The 18,287-nt window shown below is 34.0% G+C and overlaps 1 protein-coding gene across 1 annotated transcript in view; it reads right to left on the reverse strand.

Moving 5' to 3' along the window:
* Positions 1–18,287, reverse strand: part of LOC129230529 (proto-oncogene tyrosine-protein kinase ROS-like) — a 109,425-nt gene that overhangs the window by 56,010 nt on the left and 35,128 nt on the right. Inside the window, exons 12-17 of the mRNA XM_054864933.1 lie at positions 14,862–15,046; positions 9,347–9,881; positions 6,904–6,996; positions 6,472–6,681; positions 5,350–5,478; positions 3,322–3,497 (exon numbers count right to left, since the gene is read on the reverse strand). Of these exons, the coding sequence (XP_054720908.1) occupies positions 3,322–3,497; positions 5,350–5,478; positions 6,472–6,681; positions 6,904–6,996; positions 9,347–9,881; positions 14,862–15,046 (1,328 nt within the window). The remainder of the gene's footprint in view (positions 1–3,321; positions 3,498–5,349; positions 5,479–6,471; positions 6,682–6,903; positions 6,997–9,346; positions 9,882–14,861; positions 15,047–18,287) is intronic.

The raw sequence follows: 18,287 nt of genomic DNA on the forward strand, positions 1-18,287 counted from the left end.
ACTTTTACGGAAAAAATGAACCACTACAATTTCACAATCAATGCAAACATACATGAATACACACACATATATTTACATTTGTTTTCATTTCATGTTTATGAGAGCTGCAGAGTTTTTTCAAGATAAAATAAGAGTAGTTATTAGCTTTTTTATAAACATGTAATACAAAGAGATCGACAACAGTTGTAAAATATTAGCTGCCAGGAAAAAATATTAGGCACCAGACAAATTATTCCTCAGAGTTTGTAGGAAAATTCAGTGCAGCACGGCTGATAGCACGGCATTGAAAGAACTACTGTATAGGGTCTGGTGGGGTAAAGTGGTCATAAAATCGTAGGTTTTCAGCTTAGGTGGATAATAAATACAACAAATTCTTTAAACACTTCAACTTTTTTTGTTGTTATTTTACATTGCATTATTAAATAACATGGTACATTGAATTTTAGGATGAAAAATATTGATTTTAGTAGTTTTATAGCACTTTCTTTTCCCTATGTTTTTATGACCACTTTACCCCATGGGGTGGGGGAAAGTGGTCATAGCATGGGGTAAAGTGGTCATAGTTAAAAATAGATGCAAAACCATTATAAATAACCCTAATACTTGTATATTTCGGCTATTTTTATAGTTACAAGTATACTCAAGAGTACATGCGTGTATACATGAATATATACGTGTTGTGTGTTATACACTAGTAAACACGTCCCTGTATGAGTAGATACATGTATACATCAGATACATGCATACACGTGCCTACTCAAGTATATACGTGTACATGCGAGTATATACGTGTATATACGAGTATATAAGCATATGTACGAGTATATAAGCATGTATACGTGATTAGCTACAGGGGTGTATACGCGTCTGCATGAGTACATACGTGTCACATGTATATACGCGTCACTTGTATATACGTGTCCGGTGTATATGCGAGTATATATGCGTGTAAACGAACATCATATGCGCGTATGCACTTGAATATCGAGAAAATACGTGCATACTTGAGTATAAATGTGTATAATAGACGTATATACACATATATAAGTGTACATACATACATATATGGGTATACACGAGTTAATTCGGGGATATATCCAGTGCGTCTTTGGGGGTACGTGTCTACTCACGTATATTTAATGTGGAAGCACGGGTATATACGCATATATACGTGTATACTCCAGTACATGTATGCATGCACGAGAATATACGCTTATATACATGTCGGCCTACAGAATGAATCCAAGCTCTTGGGCAAAAATCAAAGGGGTGTAAGACGGTAGGATAAGAAGCAATTAAGATTATGATCACTGACGCGCTACATGCACACAAAGCCAGAAACTGATGGATACAAAGCAGGGCACAAATTTGTTGCATAATGATGATTTTACCTAACATTTTAGTTTTTAAGAAATATTTAGAACAGTTGTTAGAAGTTACGGCCTGTAGTAGCTCTAATACACCCATCGCAACAAAGCCGCAGCGACTGATGAAAGTTTTTCAAAAGTCTCGTTATTGCAACAGAGAGTGATCTGTGAATGCGACACATTTGTATTACAGCTGCAAGCCGCAAATTTCATCAATCGCATTAAAACTTTCTTAAGACCTAAAATGTTGTGTAAAATCGTCTTTGTGTAATAAATTTGTGACTTCTTTTTTGCACCCATCAGTTTCTGGCTTTGCGTGTATGTAGCGCGCCAGCATTGTGTTTGTGATCATATGTTCCTTATGTGATTCTTCATTTTTATCCTCAACTCTAACACCTTTTAATAATTTGCTCAAGAGTTTAAACTCACCCTGTATACTTGTATTTCTTATGCTTGTATGTCAGTGTCTACTCGAGTACGTACGCGTATATACGTGTTTACCTGAGTATATAAGTGTTCTTATATATATACGAGTATATGCGAGCATATACGTGTATAGTAGAATTTATAGCTATATGTATAAAAAATACTTGCAGATACCCATATACGTATTTATTGGAGCATTTATGTGAACACGAGTATATATGCGTATATATATGCATGTACAAGTATATTTAACCCCGTTTACTGTAAAAACAATACATATGAAGTAAAATTAATATTTTATTTGTATCTGCTTTATACTTAAAGATTAAGTGACAATTGAAGAAAAATATTCGTTAAGCCTAATATTATGACCACTTTACCCCATCTTACTTCAATCGTTCTAAAAAATTATTTAAAAGAGATTCAGCTAACTGCTAATGAGTAAGAGTTTTTGAGACATGTAAGGAAGCTTCCTGTGCAGTCAAACTGTTCCTAATTCTATTAAACAAAATTTCCCAAGGAAGTTAAAATAGGTGCTTGGATTTTAAAATTTTTCATATTCACGCAAAATATTTTTTGTTGCCAAATAAAATTTTCCCAGTTGTAAAATTTTGTATTCAAAATGTAGTTTCCAACTGCCCTACTCTAAAATAAAATTTTCACATTCATTCGAACATTTATTGACAAGTTATAGCCATATATTTGACGTATGACCACTTTACCCCATTGACCACTTTCCCCCACCAGACCCTATACTTGCGTATAAGTCGACCCCCCTATTTTTAGGAGGAAAATTGGGAAAAAAATGGAAACCCCCGTATAAAACGAGCCCTTACTTTCTGAAAAAAATTGGGAATGCTTTGCCTCTATTTTTGAATACAAATGTTATAAAAAAGAGGAAAATGAAATGTAATGAACATTCTTATGGTAAAAAACGACTGATTTTTATACTTTTGTACAAAAAGGGTTCACTTCTGCAATCTTGATTTTTGTAAAGGGTATGATTTTGCTGTTACGATTTGTTGCTTTTATTTTACCAATAAATTACTGCATTTCCACCATATTACTTTAATTAAAAAAAAAAATAGCATTAACTCACAACTATCAGAAAAATTGGTAAATACAGCAGTTCCTGCACTTTTTGCGTAGTCGGCCGTTTACTGTAACTATTTCATATCAGTCAGACTGTGTAAAATTATAGCAGAATGTGAAAGTATTTACTTCTTTAGCAACTGTTTAAAATGGTTGGATTAAAATTGGGAAAATGTTCGCTTTTTCGAGTGTTTTATTCCCTAGAATTGTTCAGAGAAAATTTTGGGATGTTCTGCCCTGCACATAAGTTGATCCCCAAACTTTTAACCTCATTTTTTGTACTAAATTTTTCAACTTATACGGGAGTATATATGGTAGTCTCCAAGGAAATTATTTAACCGTCCAAGATTGTCGGACCCTGTACATATGTATAGAGCAAAAAGCAATGGTATCTAATGTCAATGTTTCTAATTTTTTTCAGTTATCAAAGCCTTACCATTTGTTGTGTAGGACTTGACCAGTAAATTTTTGGGGCAAACCAGTCAATAGCAATGGAAGTTGCCATTGTTATGTTCTGCAGTCTAGTAAGTGAATGGTGAACAGATGTATTGTAGGCGTAGACAAATGTTGCATTTGTGTTAATGAACAGCATCTGATTGTACCAGGCCACATCTAGAACAAAAATATCATTCTTAACTAAGACTTGAAACCAAGAATAGTTATTTTTAAGATTTTAAACTTTACACCTGCAATTCTAATCAGTTTTTAGTTGATGCTAGAAATTAAAAGTAATAATAATAATTAAAAATAATAATAATAATAAAAACACGCAGGTTGCGTTTGCCGACTTCGACTGGTCGGCCGGTGACTAACCACAGCGTTCTATGATCTACCGGTCGATTGCAATTTAGGCTGTTGATTAGTTGATTGAAGCATGTAATATTTTTGACCATTAATAAGTACTTTTCCACTGCGTGTTATTTGTCTGATTTAATTAGCTGTCAGGTGAGCAACCGACCAGTAGCTACCGGTCGTGGTCGGCGAGTGTAGCTACAATAGCTACAACTTTGTGCATGAAATTTAATTAAATTTAGCGAAGGAAAACAATTTTATATTAATTTAAAGAATTAAATTTGTTAAATTGCAATGAATATAAGGATACTTTTAAATTCATTATAAGCTATTCTCTTCAGTACACATTAAATTAAAGCTAGAGATAAGAAGCTGAACTACTTTGTTTTTTTATGTATATATAGAGCCATATTTATGCATTGATAAAAAAAAAACATGAAACCGCTATGGATTTGCTTTTTCAATAGCTTTTTAGATCAAATGCAGTGTAATCACACAAATTCTTGACTTTTTAGTAAATGAAATACAAACATAGATACTAATGTGTATTAAGAATCTTTAAATTAAAGACTGCGTAGCAACTTTACAAAATTACGAAACTAGCAATTTTTAAAACCAACTGAGCAGGAGAAAAAAATGAGACCTAAGTCATAGTTCAATATGGTTTCAGTGAAAGATACCACATTGCAGATGGATTTATTCTTACATGGCAAGCAGTGTTGGGAAACTGGTCTGATAAGCCTGAAGTAATTACAGGCTGTAAATGCTTCTTTCAATACCCATATTCATTCAAATTTGAAGCCTTCACTCCCATTATTTCATCTTTTATTCAATTTCATAATTCTCATATACATAATAGCCTAAATCACTGATTGAGTAATGCTCTGATGTCACCAACAATGAAACTTGCGCCATAGCATTGGAAATGGCATTATTTCATTGTTGAAGCACCAAAATTTCAGCAAGCTATTTATAATTTGATAATGTTTAGAATTTTTGGCAAAGTTTAACATGCAGGGAAATTCATTATTTTGACAAGGCTGAACTGGATCCGGTAACTTGACTGTTTTACAAGTAAGACTAATTTTAGAAGAATGAAGAAACAAAAAAAAAAAAGTGAGTTAATACACTAGAGTCAGGTTTAAAATTTCAACTATCAAAATATCACCAAACGAGCAATTGCTTCGTTCAAATGTAGAAGCAATTTTTACCCATCATATCTTGACGAGACATTTTTTTAGAAAATAACATTCTTCATTTTCACTTCTATAAACAGTAGGAGTTGAAAGACTCAAATGCAAAAATGATAATAATGATAGTAATGAGAATGATGATATGTAATAAATAAATAAATAAGTAAATATAAATTATTATTAAAAATAAATGAACATCTCACTCTATCATACCTCTACAGTTAAAAACAAATTAACAAGTTAATATTATAGAAAAGCATAAATACTGTATTCTCACACAATTCAGAGATGTTGATAGGCAATATAACAGTAAAATTAATATATATATGTATCAGTCCCACATTAGAAAAAATTATGTTATGCTAAAACTTCATTGCACCAACCCATTAGAAAATCAAAAGATACAGTACACATATCATTATTGTGCAGTTTGAGAAATTTGAGATCATAAAGAAAATGTACAAAATTTGAATACAAACCTAAGACATAAGCATTGTTTAAATTTATTTTATGAATAAGGGGTTGAACGTTTTCCGCCACAAAGTCAGATTTTATCAGTCCTTCGCGAGCTCCCCACAAAATCCGAGGAAACTCCTGTGACATTGCACCTGAAAATAAACACATCAAAAGTGTTACAAGATTTCATTCCTCTCTATTTCCCAGCACACATTGACATCCCTATTAACACCCTCAGTTTACAAAAAGTCACTTCCATAATTATTTTATTAAAAAAGAAAATAAACGGTTCCTACAACTACTGGAAAAAAAATCTGCAAGCGCTTTTGAATACGTCAACAAAATCTGACAAATAAAAATTACTTGGTAACTATACAGTATAAAATAACAACCTGAGCACTAAAGAGGCTTTTAATGTAGATACAGTCAGACCTCAATATTAGGTCACGCCCCATATAAGATCAGGTTTCTTAAGCCCCAGCTCATTGAAAAGGAATTCTGTGCTATGAATTATCAGATATACGGTCATGTCGTAATTACCTTAATTCGTTATTATATCACTTTTGTCAAGACTTTGATTGGGTGATTTCAGAACTACAAAGATTCAATATCAAGAATTTACCATGATAATCTGTCAGCACAAAAAGTTATTTCACTTACTCTACTAGTGTAGCGTACAAAGAAGAAGAGTGAACAGAATGAGAAGAAAGCGTGAGAAGAAAGTGAGTATAATGAAAAAACAAAGTGGTGACTCAAGCAGAGCATAAATCTCAAAAGACATTTTATTATGCGCCTTGATAAAGCAGAAGAATTTTATCAGAAGATAAAAAATCTGACAAAATATTATGCAAAATATAAAAGAAAAATCGCAGCAATCCTGTTTGAGCATATATAAGTACAAATTTAGTCTAAAATAAATTTTAAAAAAAGTTTATACATTATTTTTATTCCTTTAATTTGAATTGGTTCAACTCAGTTAAAAAATTAGAACCAATTTTTGAACGTGTTTAACATACAATTATGCATACTTATTTATTGACAAATGAATATAAATCAGTTATAAGGTCATTACACTTATAAGGTCAATTACTCAAAAGCCCAAGGGGTGTTCTTATATTGAGTACTGACATCATTGAAACACTTACTTTTTGCCAAAGTACTTCCTTTGAACTGTGATGACCATGGTCCCTTGCCACCGTGACTGTAAGCTCGTACTCGAATGGAATAAGTAGCATTTGGTTTCAAGTTCATCACGTCATACGAGCTTCCAGTAATGTTTACTCCAAAAACAGTTAAATTATTTGTGTGGTCAAGCATATCGACTTCATACAACCATTTCTCCCAGGATCCTTTTCCTGAAATGAAAAAGGTTCAAAAAAGGATCTCCTAACTAGGGCTAGTATAGTGAAAAAGGATCTAAATTTGCATTCTGTTCTTAAAAAGCTGAATTTTCCAATGTCAAAAACATCCTAGTTTTTGTGTTTTCAGGAAATCCATCCAGCTCATTTAGCATACTTTTTTCAGTCATCAAACAGAAGAAATAAAATTATGTTAAAATAAATAAATAACACTATTACCTTGTCCACCAAGAAGTCGTGGATTGGACCATCTAATTTTAGCCGAGTCAGATCCAAACAGTGCTTGAACTGATTCAACTGGATTCAGAGGAACTGAAATGTACAAAAATTTTATTTAAAAAAATGGACGAAAATACCTGATTAAATTTTGATTAAATATCTTTTCAATAATTAATTAGAAATGTGAAAGCTTCTTTCCAGATCATATTTTTCTCTAAATATTAAATTTATTCTTGGTTGTAAATTTATACTTGCAATTTTCTAAAATATATTAACATAAAATAATGCACAAAAATATTCCTTCTTTAAAAAAGGCTTTGTGATTGTAGTGTATTTTTAATGAAAAAAAAAGTTTTTCAGAAATAGTTAATTTTTCACAAAAAGGTAAATAAATGTATGGAAAGCACACCAGCAGTGGCCACTTCAAGGTTTATATTTGGAAAAATAGGATTCCAGGTTTCTCACTGGATTTAATACTGCAGGTTTGATGCACTTTTGAATCCATTGGGAGACCTGGAATCCTATTTTTTCAAATAAAAACCTTGAAATGGCCACCACTGAAGCAGTGGCCACTACTGGTGTGTTTACCTTAAATGCTACAAAAGTATATTAATTAATAACATTATACAACAGTAAAGATCCACATACATAAAAAATTATTAGGCATATGATTTCTATTTCTAGTTTCATGCAATGTATGTATCATTAAATTTATTACAGCAATAACCTCATTACATTGCCAAATATTGTGTTTCTTTTCCTTCTTCTTTTTCTCTCTCTCTTTTGTTTTTTTCTTTTTACATGCACCCCCCCTTGAATGAAAAGAATTTGTTTCAACTCGTTGGACATCAGGGAAGTCATAAAATTTCACAGCATTTTCAACTTGGTATTAAATATGTGGTTAACATTTTGATATGTAAAGCTGGCTAACTACATATCCATTTTTTTATTCATGCAGAGAAAAATACGAAGGATAACCCACACATATTAACACATCACAAAAGAAGTAAACCAAGTAAGTGCAAGATTTTAAAAAGAGAGTTGGGAAAATCTAACAATTAGGGAGCAAAAGTTTTTTAATTAGAATAATTTTAAAGAGTTGTTGACACCAATTACATCGCTTTTTTAAAAACTTTTTCCAAACATGTAATACAATGTCAAGAGGGGTTAGTGCAATTATATTGTTGTAATACTAAAATTTGGCATACTATTTTACATGCTTGTGTCCAGTGAATGGTAAATATACATAACTTAGACTACAGTAGTGCGCATATTATTAGATCTATACCAATAATTGTGTTTCATTAAGGAATCATGATGCACAAAATATTATACGTTATGATTCCATAATTAATAATTAAATGATTGAATGCTACTTGCAAAGTCATTTTAACATTAGATATTCTTTGAAATACAAAGGTAATCTTTCGTATGAGTCCCATGTGCTGTTAACAAAAAGAAAAAAAAAATCAAGATTTTGTACGTTACTTTTTACAATTATTCAGCATAGTATGCTATCTGAGTAACTTTTAATCACCTCCTCGACTCAGAAAAATTAAAGCCATTAAAAAAGGGACATGCACGAACCACTTTCTTGTTGTCTGCAAGTTGCTATCAACTTCTCGTTTCAGAGTAGACAGTTCTTAAAACTTTTCAGAGTAGACAGTTCTTAAAACTATCTTACCACCCTAAACAGAGCACTCAGGCTTAACAACAAGAAATCAGCACTATTTAGGCTTAGCTACACAGAATAGAAAAACACTTTAAGAAAGCAAGTAAATCAAAAATAAGACTTAAAAGCACAAGAATACTTAATTATATGATAAAATACAATAAAAATACTGAAACTATAGTAAAATAAACAATTACAGTAAAAAATCACTTATCTCAGGAGCAGCAAAAACACTCCCCAGCAACTCTAGCGCCCTCTAGAGCAAAGAAGAGACCGAGGGGACATGATTCAGCTGTTTAAATTTATTAAAACGAAAGATGTTACGGGGCTAAAGTTTAGCACTGAAAACAGGACAAGGGGTCATTGTTTTAAGCTATTTAAATCTCAGGCTAACATGGATATTAGGAAAAACTATTATTTTAGCAGGGTAGTGGAAATCTTGGAACAGCTTACCGGAAGAGGTGGTAATGAGCAAAAGAGTAGACAGTTTTAAGAGGGCCATTGATCTTCACTGGGGATTGTAAATTGACTAGGATCAGTCTAGCTGGGCCCAGAGCCTGTTGCTGGTCGTCACTTTTGTATTTGTATCTTACATTTCTGTCAGCACTATCCCTGACAGTAGCACATTGGAATTTAATGAGAAACTGTAGTTTCAAGTCTTTTATAAAGGATATTTTTGACACAACTATTGGTATGAATCTAATACCACCACACAGCACTGCAGATGAACTACACACACACACACCATGCTAAAAAGGAAACAATTATCACCTGGTTCAGGCTGATTGTCATAGTGATACACATTCAAAGCATGAAATGGCCCATCTCCAGCAGAATACACCCCGTTTTGGTAATATTTGTTCTCTCGCTTGTGATACTCTTCCCCGAAAATGGCGCTGTCCGTAGTCCAATAGAGCAAGTCTCTGTGGACAGTTATACTATTGATGCCTTTGTACTGGTGCGTCTGAGAATTCTGCCTAATGTCCGAGACATCACTGCCATCTAAAGATACGGCAACAATGGTGTTGTTGGAAACAGATGGTAGTAGAAGTCTGAAGTTCTTGTAATCCACCGCAAATGCAGATAAATCATAGTCACTGACTATGAGCTGGGCCTTTTCAAACGACACACAACCAGATTCTAGCTCTACCAAGTCGATTCTATACAAGCCGCCTTCGAAAGGCGAGTCCCTGGATGTCCAATAGAGGTAACCGTTGAGTGGATCCACATGTATATCTTCGGGTCTATGGTTTAAATTGTTTACGACTACAGTGTAGTTATCTCCATTTAGATTGCAACGAGATATCTATTTAAATAGAAATACAGACAATAATTATATTTCCACTTATATGGGGTGTAAATATCAGTTTGAAATGAAAAATCAATTTTTTTATATAATGTGGTAGAATTTCTTACAAAATTGGCCGTTGTCTTTATTGTTCAATATAGGCAAAATATATATACACTAATGGCACCCATACGGCTTTGCCCGTAGTTGAAAATTAAAAGGTCATTCGGTTCGCCTGTATATTTACAAATAACGAATGACGAATTTCTCGCCAATTGGCTATGTTCATTCGCTCTCCCATTCCACGTCATGATAATTTCACAATTTACTTGTCCATCTTATGATAATTTTGCTCCGGAAAGCGGTCTTAAAGATGATAATTTTAGGTTTGTGCCCAATTTCAGAAACACCGATTTTGTTGCACTTAGGCAGAGCTTGAAAGAGGTTTTTTCGTCAGGGTTGGAAAATAGCGACGTAGATCAGCAGTGGACGGAATTTAAGGATAAACTTGCTAAAACCGTTGGGGACTATGTTCCATTTAGGAGAAAAGGTGTTAGTACCAAAATTTGGCCCATGTGGTTCTCCAGGGAGACTAAAGAAGCTCTTAATTATAAGCAAGCCACTTTTCGTAAGTTTAAAGAAACTGGTCAGAGTGCGGAAAGGCTCCAGTATGGTAAGGCAAGGCGAAATTTTAAGTATTTGGTACGGATTCAGAAAAGGGAATTGGAGCAAAGGCTGGCAGATGACATTGATGGGAACCCTAAGAGGTTTTTTGCTTACGCTAATTCTGGGAAAGCTCGAAACAGTCAAATTGGGCCTTTGGTTGATGAGCATGGAAATTTAATCCAAAACGATAGGGATATTGCAAATGTTCTAAATAACTTTTTTTCCAGTGTGTTTAACGATAACTGTATCTCAACAGTTGACACTAACAAGACACAAGCTATTATACAGCTAGAGGATTTTGTATTTTCCAGGGAGGAGGTTTTATTTCATTTGAAAAAGATTAAAGCAACTAAAGCTCCGGGACCAGATAATATTTATCCAAAAATTTTAGTTGAATGTGCAGAGGAATTAGTGGATGTTATTTTGAATATTTTCAATGCTTCTTATAACTCGGGGACGGTGCCAGAGGACTGGAAGCTGGCTAACATAACGCCCCTCTTCAAGAAGGGGTCTAAAGGTATTGCTGGGAATTATAGACCTGTAAGTTTGACTTCGGTGATTTGTAAGATTTTCGAAACTTTGATCAAAATTAAGATCATGATGTTCTTAGAGACTAATAGTCTGTTGACTAGTTTGCAGTATGGTTTCAGGAAAGGTAAATCCTGTACTACTAATTTATTGCATTTCTACGACAAGGTTACCTCAGCTTTAGATAACAAAAAATGTGTGGATGTTGTTTATATTGATTTTCAAAAAGCTTTTGACAAGGTACCGCATGTTGCTCTTCTCAGCAAGTTAGCTGACATTGGAATAGGAGGAAAAACTTTACTTTGGGTTAGAAATTGGCTTACTGGTAGGAAGCAAAGAGTAGTTGTGAGAGGAAATCATTCTAATTGGAGTGATGTTTTAAGTGGGGTTCCTCAGGGATCAGTTTTAGGGCCTCTTTTGTTTATTATATTTATGAATGACATCAATGATAATATTTCTGGAAGCATGAATTGTTTTGCTGACGATGTAAAAGTTATGGGGATTGTCGAAAATGAAGAACAAGTAAAACAGCTGCAAGAGGATTTAGATCATATTACTAAGTGGGCAGATAAATGGGGTATGGCAGTTAATGTAGGGAAATGTCAAGTGCTACACTTAGGTCATGGAAATAAGCGTATGAGATATCGTTTACAGGGTTCAGTCATAAATCAGGCAGAAAATGTTATGGATCTGGGTGTCTTTATAAATCAGGACTTCAAGTTTAGTCAACAGTGCAGTATTGCTAGTAACAAAGCCAACAAAATGCTTGGGTTCATCAATAGATCTATTTCAAACAAATCTAAGAAAGTTCTTCTGCCTTTATATAGGAGTTTAGTAAGACCTCATTTGGAGTATGCTGTTCAGTTTTGGTCGCCTTATCTGAAGAAAGATATTTTTGTATTGGAAAGGGTTCAAAGAAGGGTAACTAAATTAGTAAGGGGACTCTCAGATTTAGATTATGATACCAGACTTAATAGGCTTAACATGTATAGCCTGGAGCAAAGGAGAGTCAGAGGGGACATGATTCAGTTATTTAAATTTATCAAAATGAAAGATGTAAATGGATTAAATTTTTGCGGGGAAAGCAGGACAAGGGGTCATTGTTTTAAGCTATTTAAATCTCAGGCTAACTTGGAAATCAGGAAAAACTACTACTTTAGCAGGGTCGTGGGCACTTGGAATAGCTTACCGGAAGAGGTGGTAATGAGCAAGGGAGTGGATAGCTTTAAGAGGGCCATTGATCTTCATTGGGGACTAATTAATTGACTAGGACCAGCCTAGCTGGGCCCAGTGCCTGTTGCTGGTCGTCTCATTTGTATTGTATTGTATTGTATTGTATAAAATTGAGATAGAAAGAGAAAAATCGAATTTTCGAAAAATCACTTCGAACTGCACACCCTCATGCTACAAACTAACTTTGCCAAATTTCATGAAAATCGGCCGGACGATCTAGGCGCTATGCGCATCACAGACATCCAGACAGAGAGACTTTGAGCTTTATTATTAGTAAAGATAAAGAAAAGCAAGTAAGTTACATTATCACTACATTTGCAGGAGTGCGTAAAAGACGTCGTGGTTGCCTGATTGGTAAGGTGTCCGTGTCGGACTCATAAGTGGTAGGTCCTGGGTTTGATGTCAGCTGGTCGAAGATTTTCTGTGTTCTTTAATTGCGACTGGGGCACATTAAATAAGTCAATGGTCAAAGTCCTCCAACTTAGGATTCCAAATAAATACCTCTGGGGGTACTAGATCAGGGATTTCTCGGCTCCTATTCTGGATGTTAAAAAAAAAATCAGTGCTGTCTTCAAGGCCCCATCCAACCAGTTAAACCACATATAGTAGTATATATGTGGGACCCTGGAGTGTGAAGTGAAGAAGAGCGCAAAAAGGTTGGTCTGCTGCATACAAAAGATGGGACTCGTAATTATTTAACGCTGGAAAACACAGTCGGACCTCCATATATCGAAGTAGCAAATTTCCGGAAAAAAATTTGATATGTAGAAATTTAGATGTATAGAAACAATCTTATTTTATCCTAAAAATCTCCTAAAACATTAAAATTAAAGCTAATTTTCGTGTATGAAACCCAATTTCTAATTTATACGAGCATCAGATTAAATGAAAGTTAATAATTAAAAAAATAACAGAAATTACATTTTTGCACCTTCATACATCTTCATTTCTCAGCAATTCAACTTGATCTGCAACATTAGGGGATCTCGTTTTGACAATATGACCGAGAGAAAAGTAAAAAATCAGTCTACTCGAATGATTTTTACTGCAGCTACAAAGACTAGGAATGATATACGCGAAATACACCACCAGCTCAGTCATTTCCAACCGAGGACATGCAGTTTCGTGCTTTTTAGCACTCAACAACCCGGATGACTGAGCTGGCAGTGTATTTTTTTGTATTTCTGCTTTAGCCCTGGCTAATGGGTGGTAATTTATTGAACTAGGAATGATAACCAACAGACAAAAGGGATACGTTGAAACTGATTTTACAAAGTTACTGGTTACAACTAAGGTTTGAAATAAACTTGAGGGAATTTAATAACTCCAGAACGAAACAACGACCTATCTACACACTCCTCAACCCCAGATTCTTTATAAGTTTCATAGCAACCTTTAGTGAACATAATTTTCTCAAGTAACTTTCATTTTTCATGAGACAAATAGTCTAAATTGGAAAAAAAATTCGATGTACAGAGATTTTTTCAATATAAAGAAACAATTTTTCTATATAATGAACATAGAAATTTGCTGGAATTTTGACATATAGAAAATTTTGATATGTGGAAGTTCGATATATGGAGGTTCGACTGTAATTATAAAATAATTTCTTTTACAGAATTATGTAGTTATGACTCAATGGGGAATAACTTTCTACATTACAATGCAGTAACAACCTAAAAAAAAAAAACATTTTTGAGCTTACATTAGTCTGACTCTCAGGTACAAAAATTACATTTGAAGTCTTACAATGCTTAAAGAATATATTGCTTCCTTTCAGATTGTTATATAAAGCAGTAAATTTCAAGTTAGAGCCCTCCAATACTTTTGATTTGCCTTTTTTTCTGAACAAAATTACTTACCCATGAATACTTATATTTACACTGTTACAAGTATGAACTAAAACAAAACCTTTGAGCAGTGGCGTAGCTAGACTCGACTTTTGGGGGGGGGGGGGGTTACTTCTTTTATATATATATATATATATATATATATATATATATATACATTTATCATGTATATATAATCGCTTGGAATTTTTTCCTTTTCTTCTTTTTTTTTTCTTTCTCTTCTCTCTTCTTTTTCTCTTTTTTTTTGAGACTAACTTTTCGGGGGGGGGGGGGGGTTGTCCCCAAACCCCCCCCCCTTAGCTACGCCCCTGCCTTTGAGCTCAAAATAAATCGATAAAATCAACATCAATGAAGCACAAAAAATGTAAATCACTGCATATGTGTATTTTGGAATTACAAGAAAAGCTTTTTTCAATTAAGACAGTGAGAAGCAAAGGGATGTAAGTGGAATTTTCAAGGTTTTGAGTACAACACGTTAAAAGCTCTGGTTCTTGGTAAACTTTCATTGTAACTTTTTTCCAAATTATGCTAAGTAGCAGCACCTGCCAGAGCTACCCCAGTACTATCTCTTGCCCTAGTATAGAGGAGAGATTCTCCTACCAGTTGTACAGGTTATCTACAAATTTTTAATTTATCACTTACACCGCTTTGCTTCTAACTGTCTCAATTATATTGCAATTTCAGCACTGCATGAATAATGCTACATCAACTTTTCACTTACATGTTTTTCTTCAGCCATGTAAAGTCGTTCATTCAACCAATCTAGAGACAGTGCCGATGGATATCCATTGCTTAGATGCAGTATGGTAACAATCTTTTGAAGGGATCCCTTTAAATTAACCCTGCTGACAACCCCTCGTGAATCCGAGACATAAAACATATGGCTCTTCACATTGAGAGCAATGCCTAAAATAGGAACAAAAGATACATAGAGAAAATTATTACTCCACCAGTATTAGGACACTATACATGGTGTTCCGTTTTAACCTGCAAGACCTTTATTTTCGCAACCGTTAGTCCTAGAGGTATACTTCCAGTTGCAAAAATGTTCAAAATCAGATGCAGAGTTAAGATATTGAAAGTTTGAAGCAAAAATAAAAATGAGTCAAAAAATACAAAATTTAACTTTTTATACGAGCCCTAGGTCCCCTAACTAATATTTAGAGAAATAATCTCCATTGAAAAGTATTACTGACAAAAAAAAAAACTTGACACTTGTGTGACCAAAACTCAAGGAGATATTCCAATTCAAAGTTTTAAGGGACTATACAGGAGATGAGATTGAACTTATCGCCTTATCAGAAAAATGACAGGTCGTCAAAGTAAGGAAAACAAGGTATTTATATTTTTCATTGTTATTAAAAAATAAATGCACATGTTATGCCATGATAAGCAAAAACACACTATAAAACCTCAATCAATTTGAAAAACCACACTTTGTGCACACATATAAATTTAAACCCTTGTTAACTGCTATATTTTCCCCCAGAAGGTGTTATTAAAGGCTAGTGTAAAGTGGCATAGGTCACAAAACGCTGCGTTTCATTACTCAGTGAGCATTGGTCATACAAATGTTAAACTTTTTGTGTTGGAATTACTTTTCACTAAAGATAATTTCCCTGATTATAAGTTAGAGGACCTAGGACCCATATAAAAAGTTAAACTTAGTATTTTTTTAATTCATTTTTATTTTCACTTCAAAGTTTCAATACCTTTCTGCATTTGATTTTGAACATTTTTGCAATTGGAAGTATGCATCTACCACTAATGGTTGTAAAAATAAAGGTCTTGCAGGTTAAAACGAAACACCATGTATAACTGTCAAATGAACTTCCAAAGATAAATATATTATCATAAAATTTGTATTCTGAAAACTTATGCTTAACTTTTAGGGTACTGAAGCTTAATACGTACATGAAAAACATAATGAAATGATTTTATACTTCAACTGAATGAGACGTTGGTTATTTCAGAACATATATATTGACAGTATATTACTAAGTATTTGGAAGACAAATAAAACTAGCATGTTGTGGCCATCATGAAACTTTCTTCTATATATATATATATTTTTTTTTTCTGATCCCTCCCCATGCTTGACGAGGAAGCAATATTCCCAACAAAAACAAAATTACACATGCAAAAACTTGACGACCATCCCAATGTCTGAATTATTACAAAAGCAAAGCAAAGAGCGAAAATTGAAAGTTATTTTAAAAGCCTTGCTTGAATTAATTACAAATATTTTATTTGTTAACAAACGCAAGATGGCAGCAGTTAAAAATTTTAAATTATTGTGACTTTCTGGTTATTTTCCAACAGTTAAAATCACGCGAAATACGCAGACGACAGTCTGTTACAATTTATCTTTCTTATTGTTGCATTTATAAAGCTATTTTTATTTACACAAAAAAAATAAGACTCCCATGGAGCAATTGGCGCCAAAATTGAACCAACACCTGTTTACATATGGATTGACATTTACAGTGGCGTAGCTAGACCCGACTTTCGGGGGGGGGGTTACTTCTTTTATATATATATATATATATATATATATATATATATATATATATATATATATATATATACAGTGAAACCTGTGTAAGTTGACCACTTGCGGTGCAGTACTTTGGTGGTCCTGCCGCACTCAGCCGTGCGGGGGGCCCGCTACGCGGACCCCCCGGGCAGTGGAACCTAAGGCCTATGGCTAAGAGGTGGGGTGCGTGCGGAGAAAAGTACTTTGGTGGTCAACTTAGACAGGTGGTCAACTTATAAAGGGGGCAATGATTATTTTTTTTTTTTTTTGGAACTCTTGCACCATGACACCTTTTGTAATTCTTGCAATTGACACCTACTCTTTCTGTTTAACTCACTTTCATTGTTTAGCATTACTTTGAAACAATAATTTAAGATGTTATTCAAATATCTTTAGAAATTATTTTCCCAGAATGACGTATAATGTCTCGTGCAAATTTAAAATTTCAGTAAATTGACCAAAAAAAGCCTTATTGTTTATGAAAAGTTACTCATTTTATATTAATAGTTCCTAAAAATTTATAGCTAATCAAAAATTACAAATTCTTCGCTTAACAACAGAAGAAAAACAAGTTTGGAGAATAAAAGGGTTCTTAGTAGTTTTCCCATGTGGTTAAACTCAAAAGGAGGTTTAGTTATGCTGCTGTTTCATTTAGTTGGTAAAATGCTGGTCTGGCATCAGAAATATTCTTGGAAAGCTTATAATAATAATAATAATAATAATAATTTGCTAAATAAAATTTTAAAAAATAAACCAAGTGGTCAACTTACAAAGGGTTTTTTACGATACTCCAATCCAAACTTGGTGTTCATTAGTGGTCAAGATAGACAGGTGATCAAGATAGAGAGGTGGTCAAGTTACAGAGGTTTTCCTTCATTATATAAGATAGGACTAATTCCGTTCCTGACAAAAGCGGTCAACATAGACAGGTGGTCAACTTACAAAGGTGGTCAACTTTACAGGTTTTACTGTATATATATAAATATATGTATAATCGCTTGGATTTTTTTCCTTTTCTTTTTTTTTTTTTTTTGAGACTAACTTTTCGGGGGGGGGGGGGGGGGGGGGTTGTCCCCAAACCCCCCCCCCCCCCCTTAGCTACGCCCCTGGACATTTATTCCAAATTTCATCCAGAAGGTAGCATTACTTCTTGAGATACGGAACTCACAATAAAAAAAAAGAACGTTCGACTGTGCCCCCCCCCCCCCTTTTCAGCTATTGACACCAAAATAGAGTCAGCACTTAAACCCTCTAGGGGCTACTTGTCAATAAATTTTTCTTTGATTCCGTTCATTTCTTGAGATACAGCAGTCACAATTGACGACAAAAAAAACGTTCTATAGCTCAACCCCCATTTGAGTTATTGACACCAAAATTGAATCAGCACCTGTTCCTGTTAATGGCAACATATGGACTAAATTTTGTTTGATTCCGCCAGTTACTTCCTGAGGAATAGCAAGCACCCGTAACTCAAAAAACGTCCCATTGCTCCACCCCCTTGGAGGAATTCGCGCCAAAAACCAATGGGCACAAGTTCACATAGGGGCACATATGTGTACCAAATTTTGTTCGATTTCATGCAGTAGTTTTTGCTGTAGAGCGGCCACTTAA

This window comes from Uloborus diversus, chromosome 9 (genome assembly GCF_026930045.1).
Source record: "Uloborus diversus isolate 005 chromosome 9, Udiv.v.3.1, whole genome shotgun sequence".
NCBI lineage: Eukaryota > Metazoa > Arthropoda > Arachnida > Araneae > Uloboridae > Uloborus > Uloborus diversus.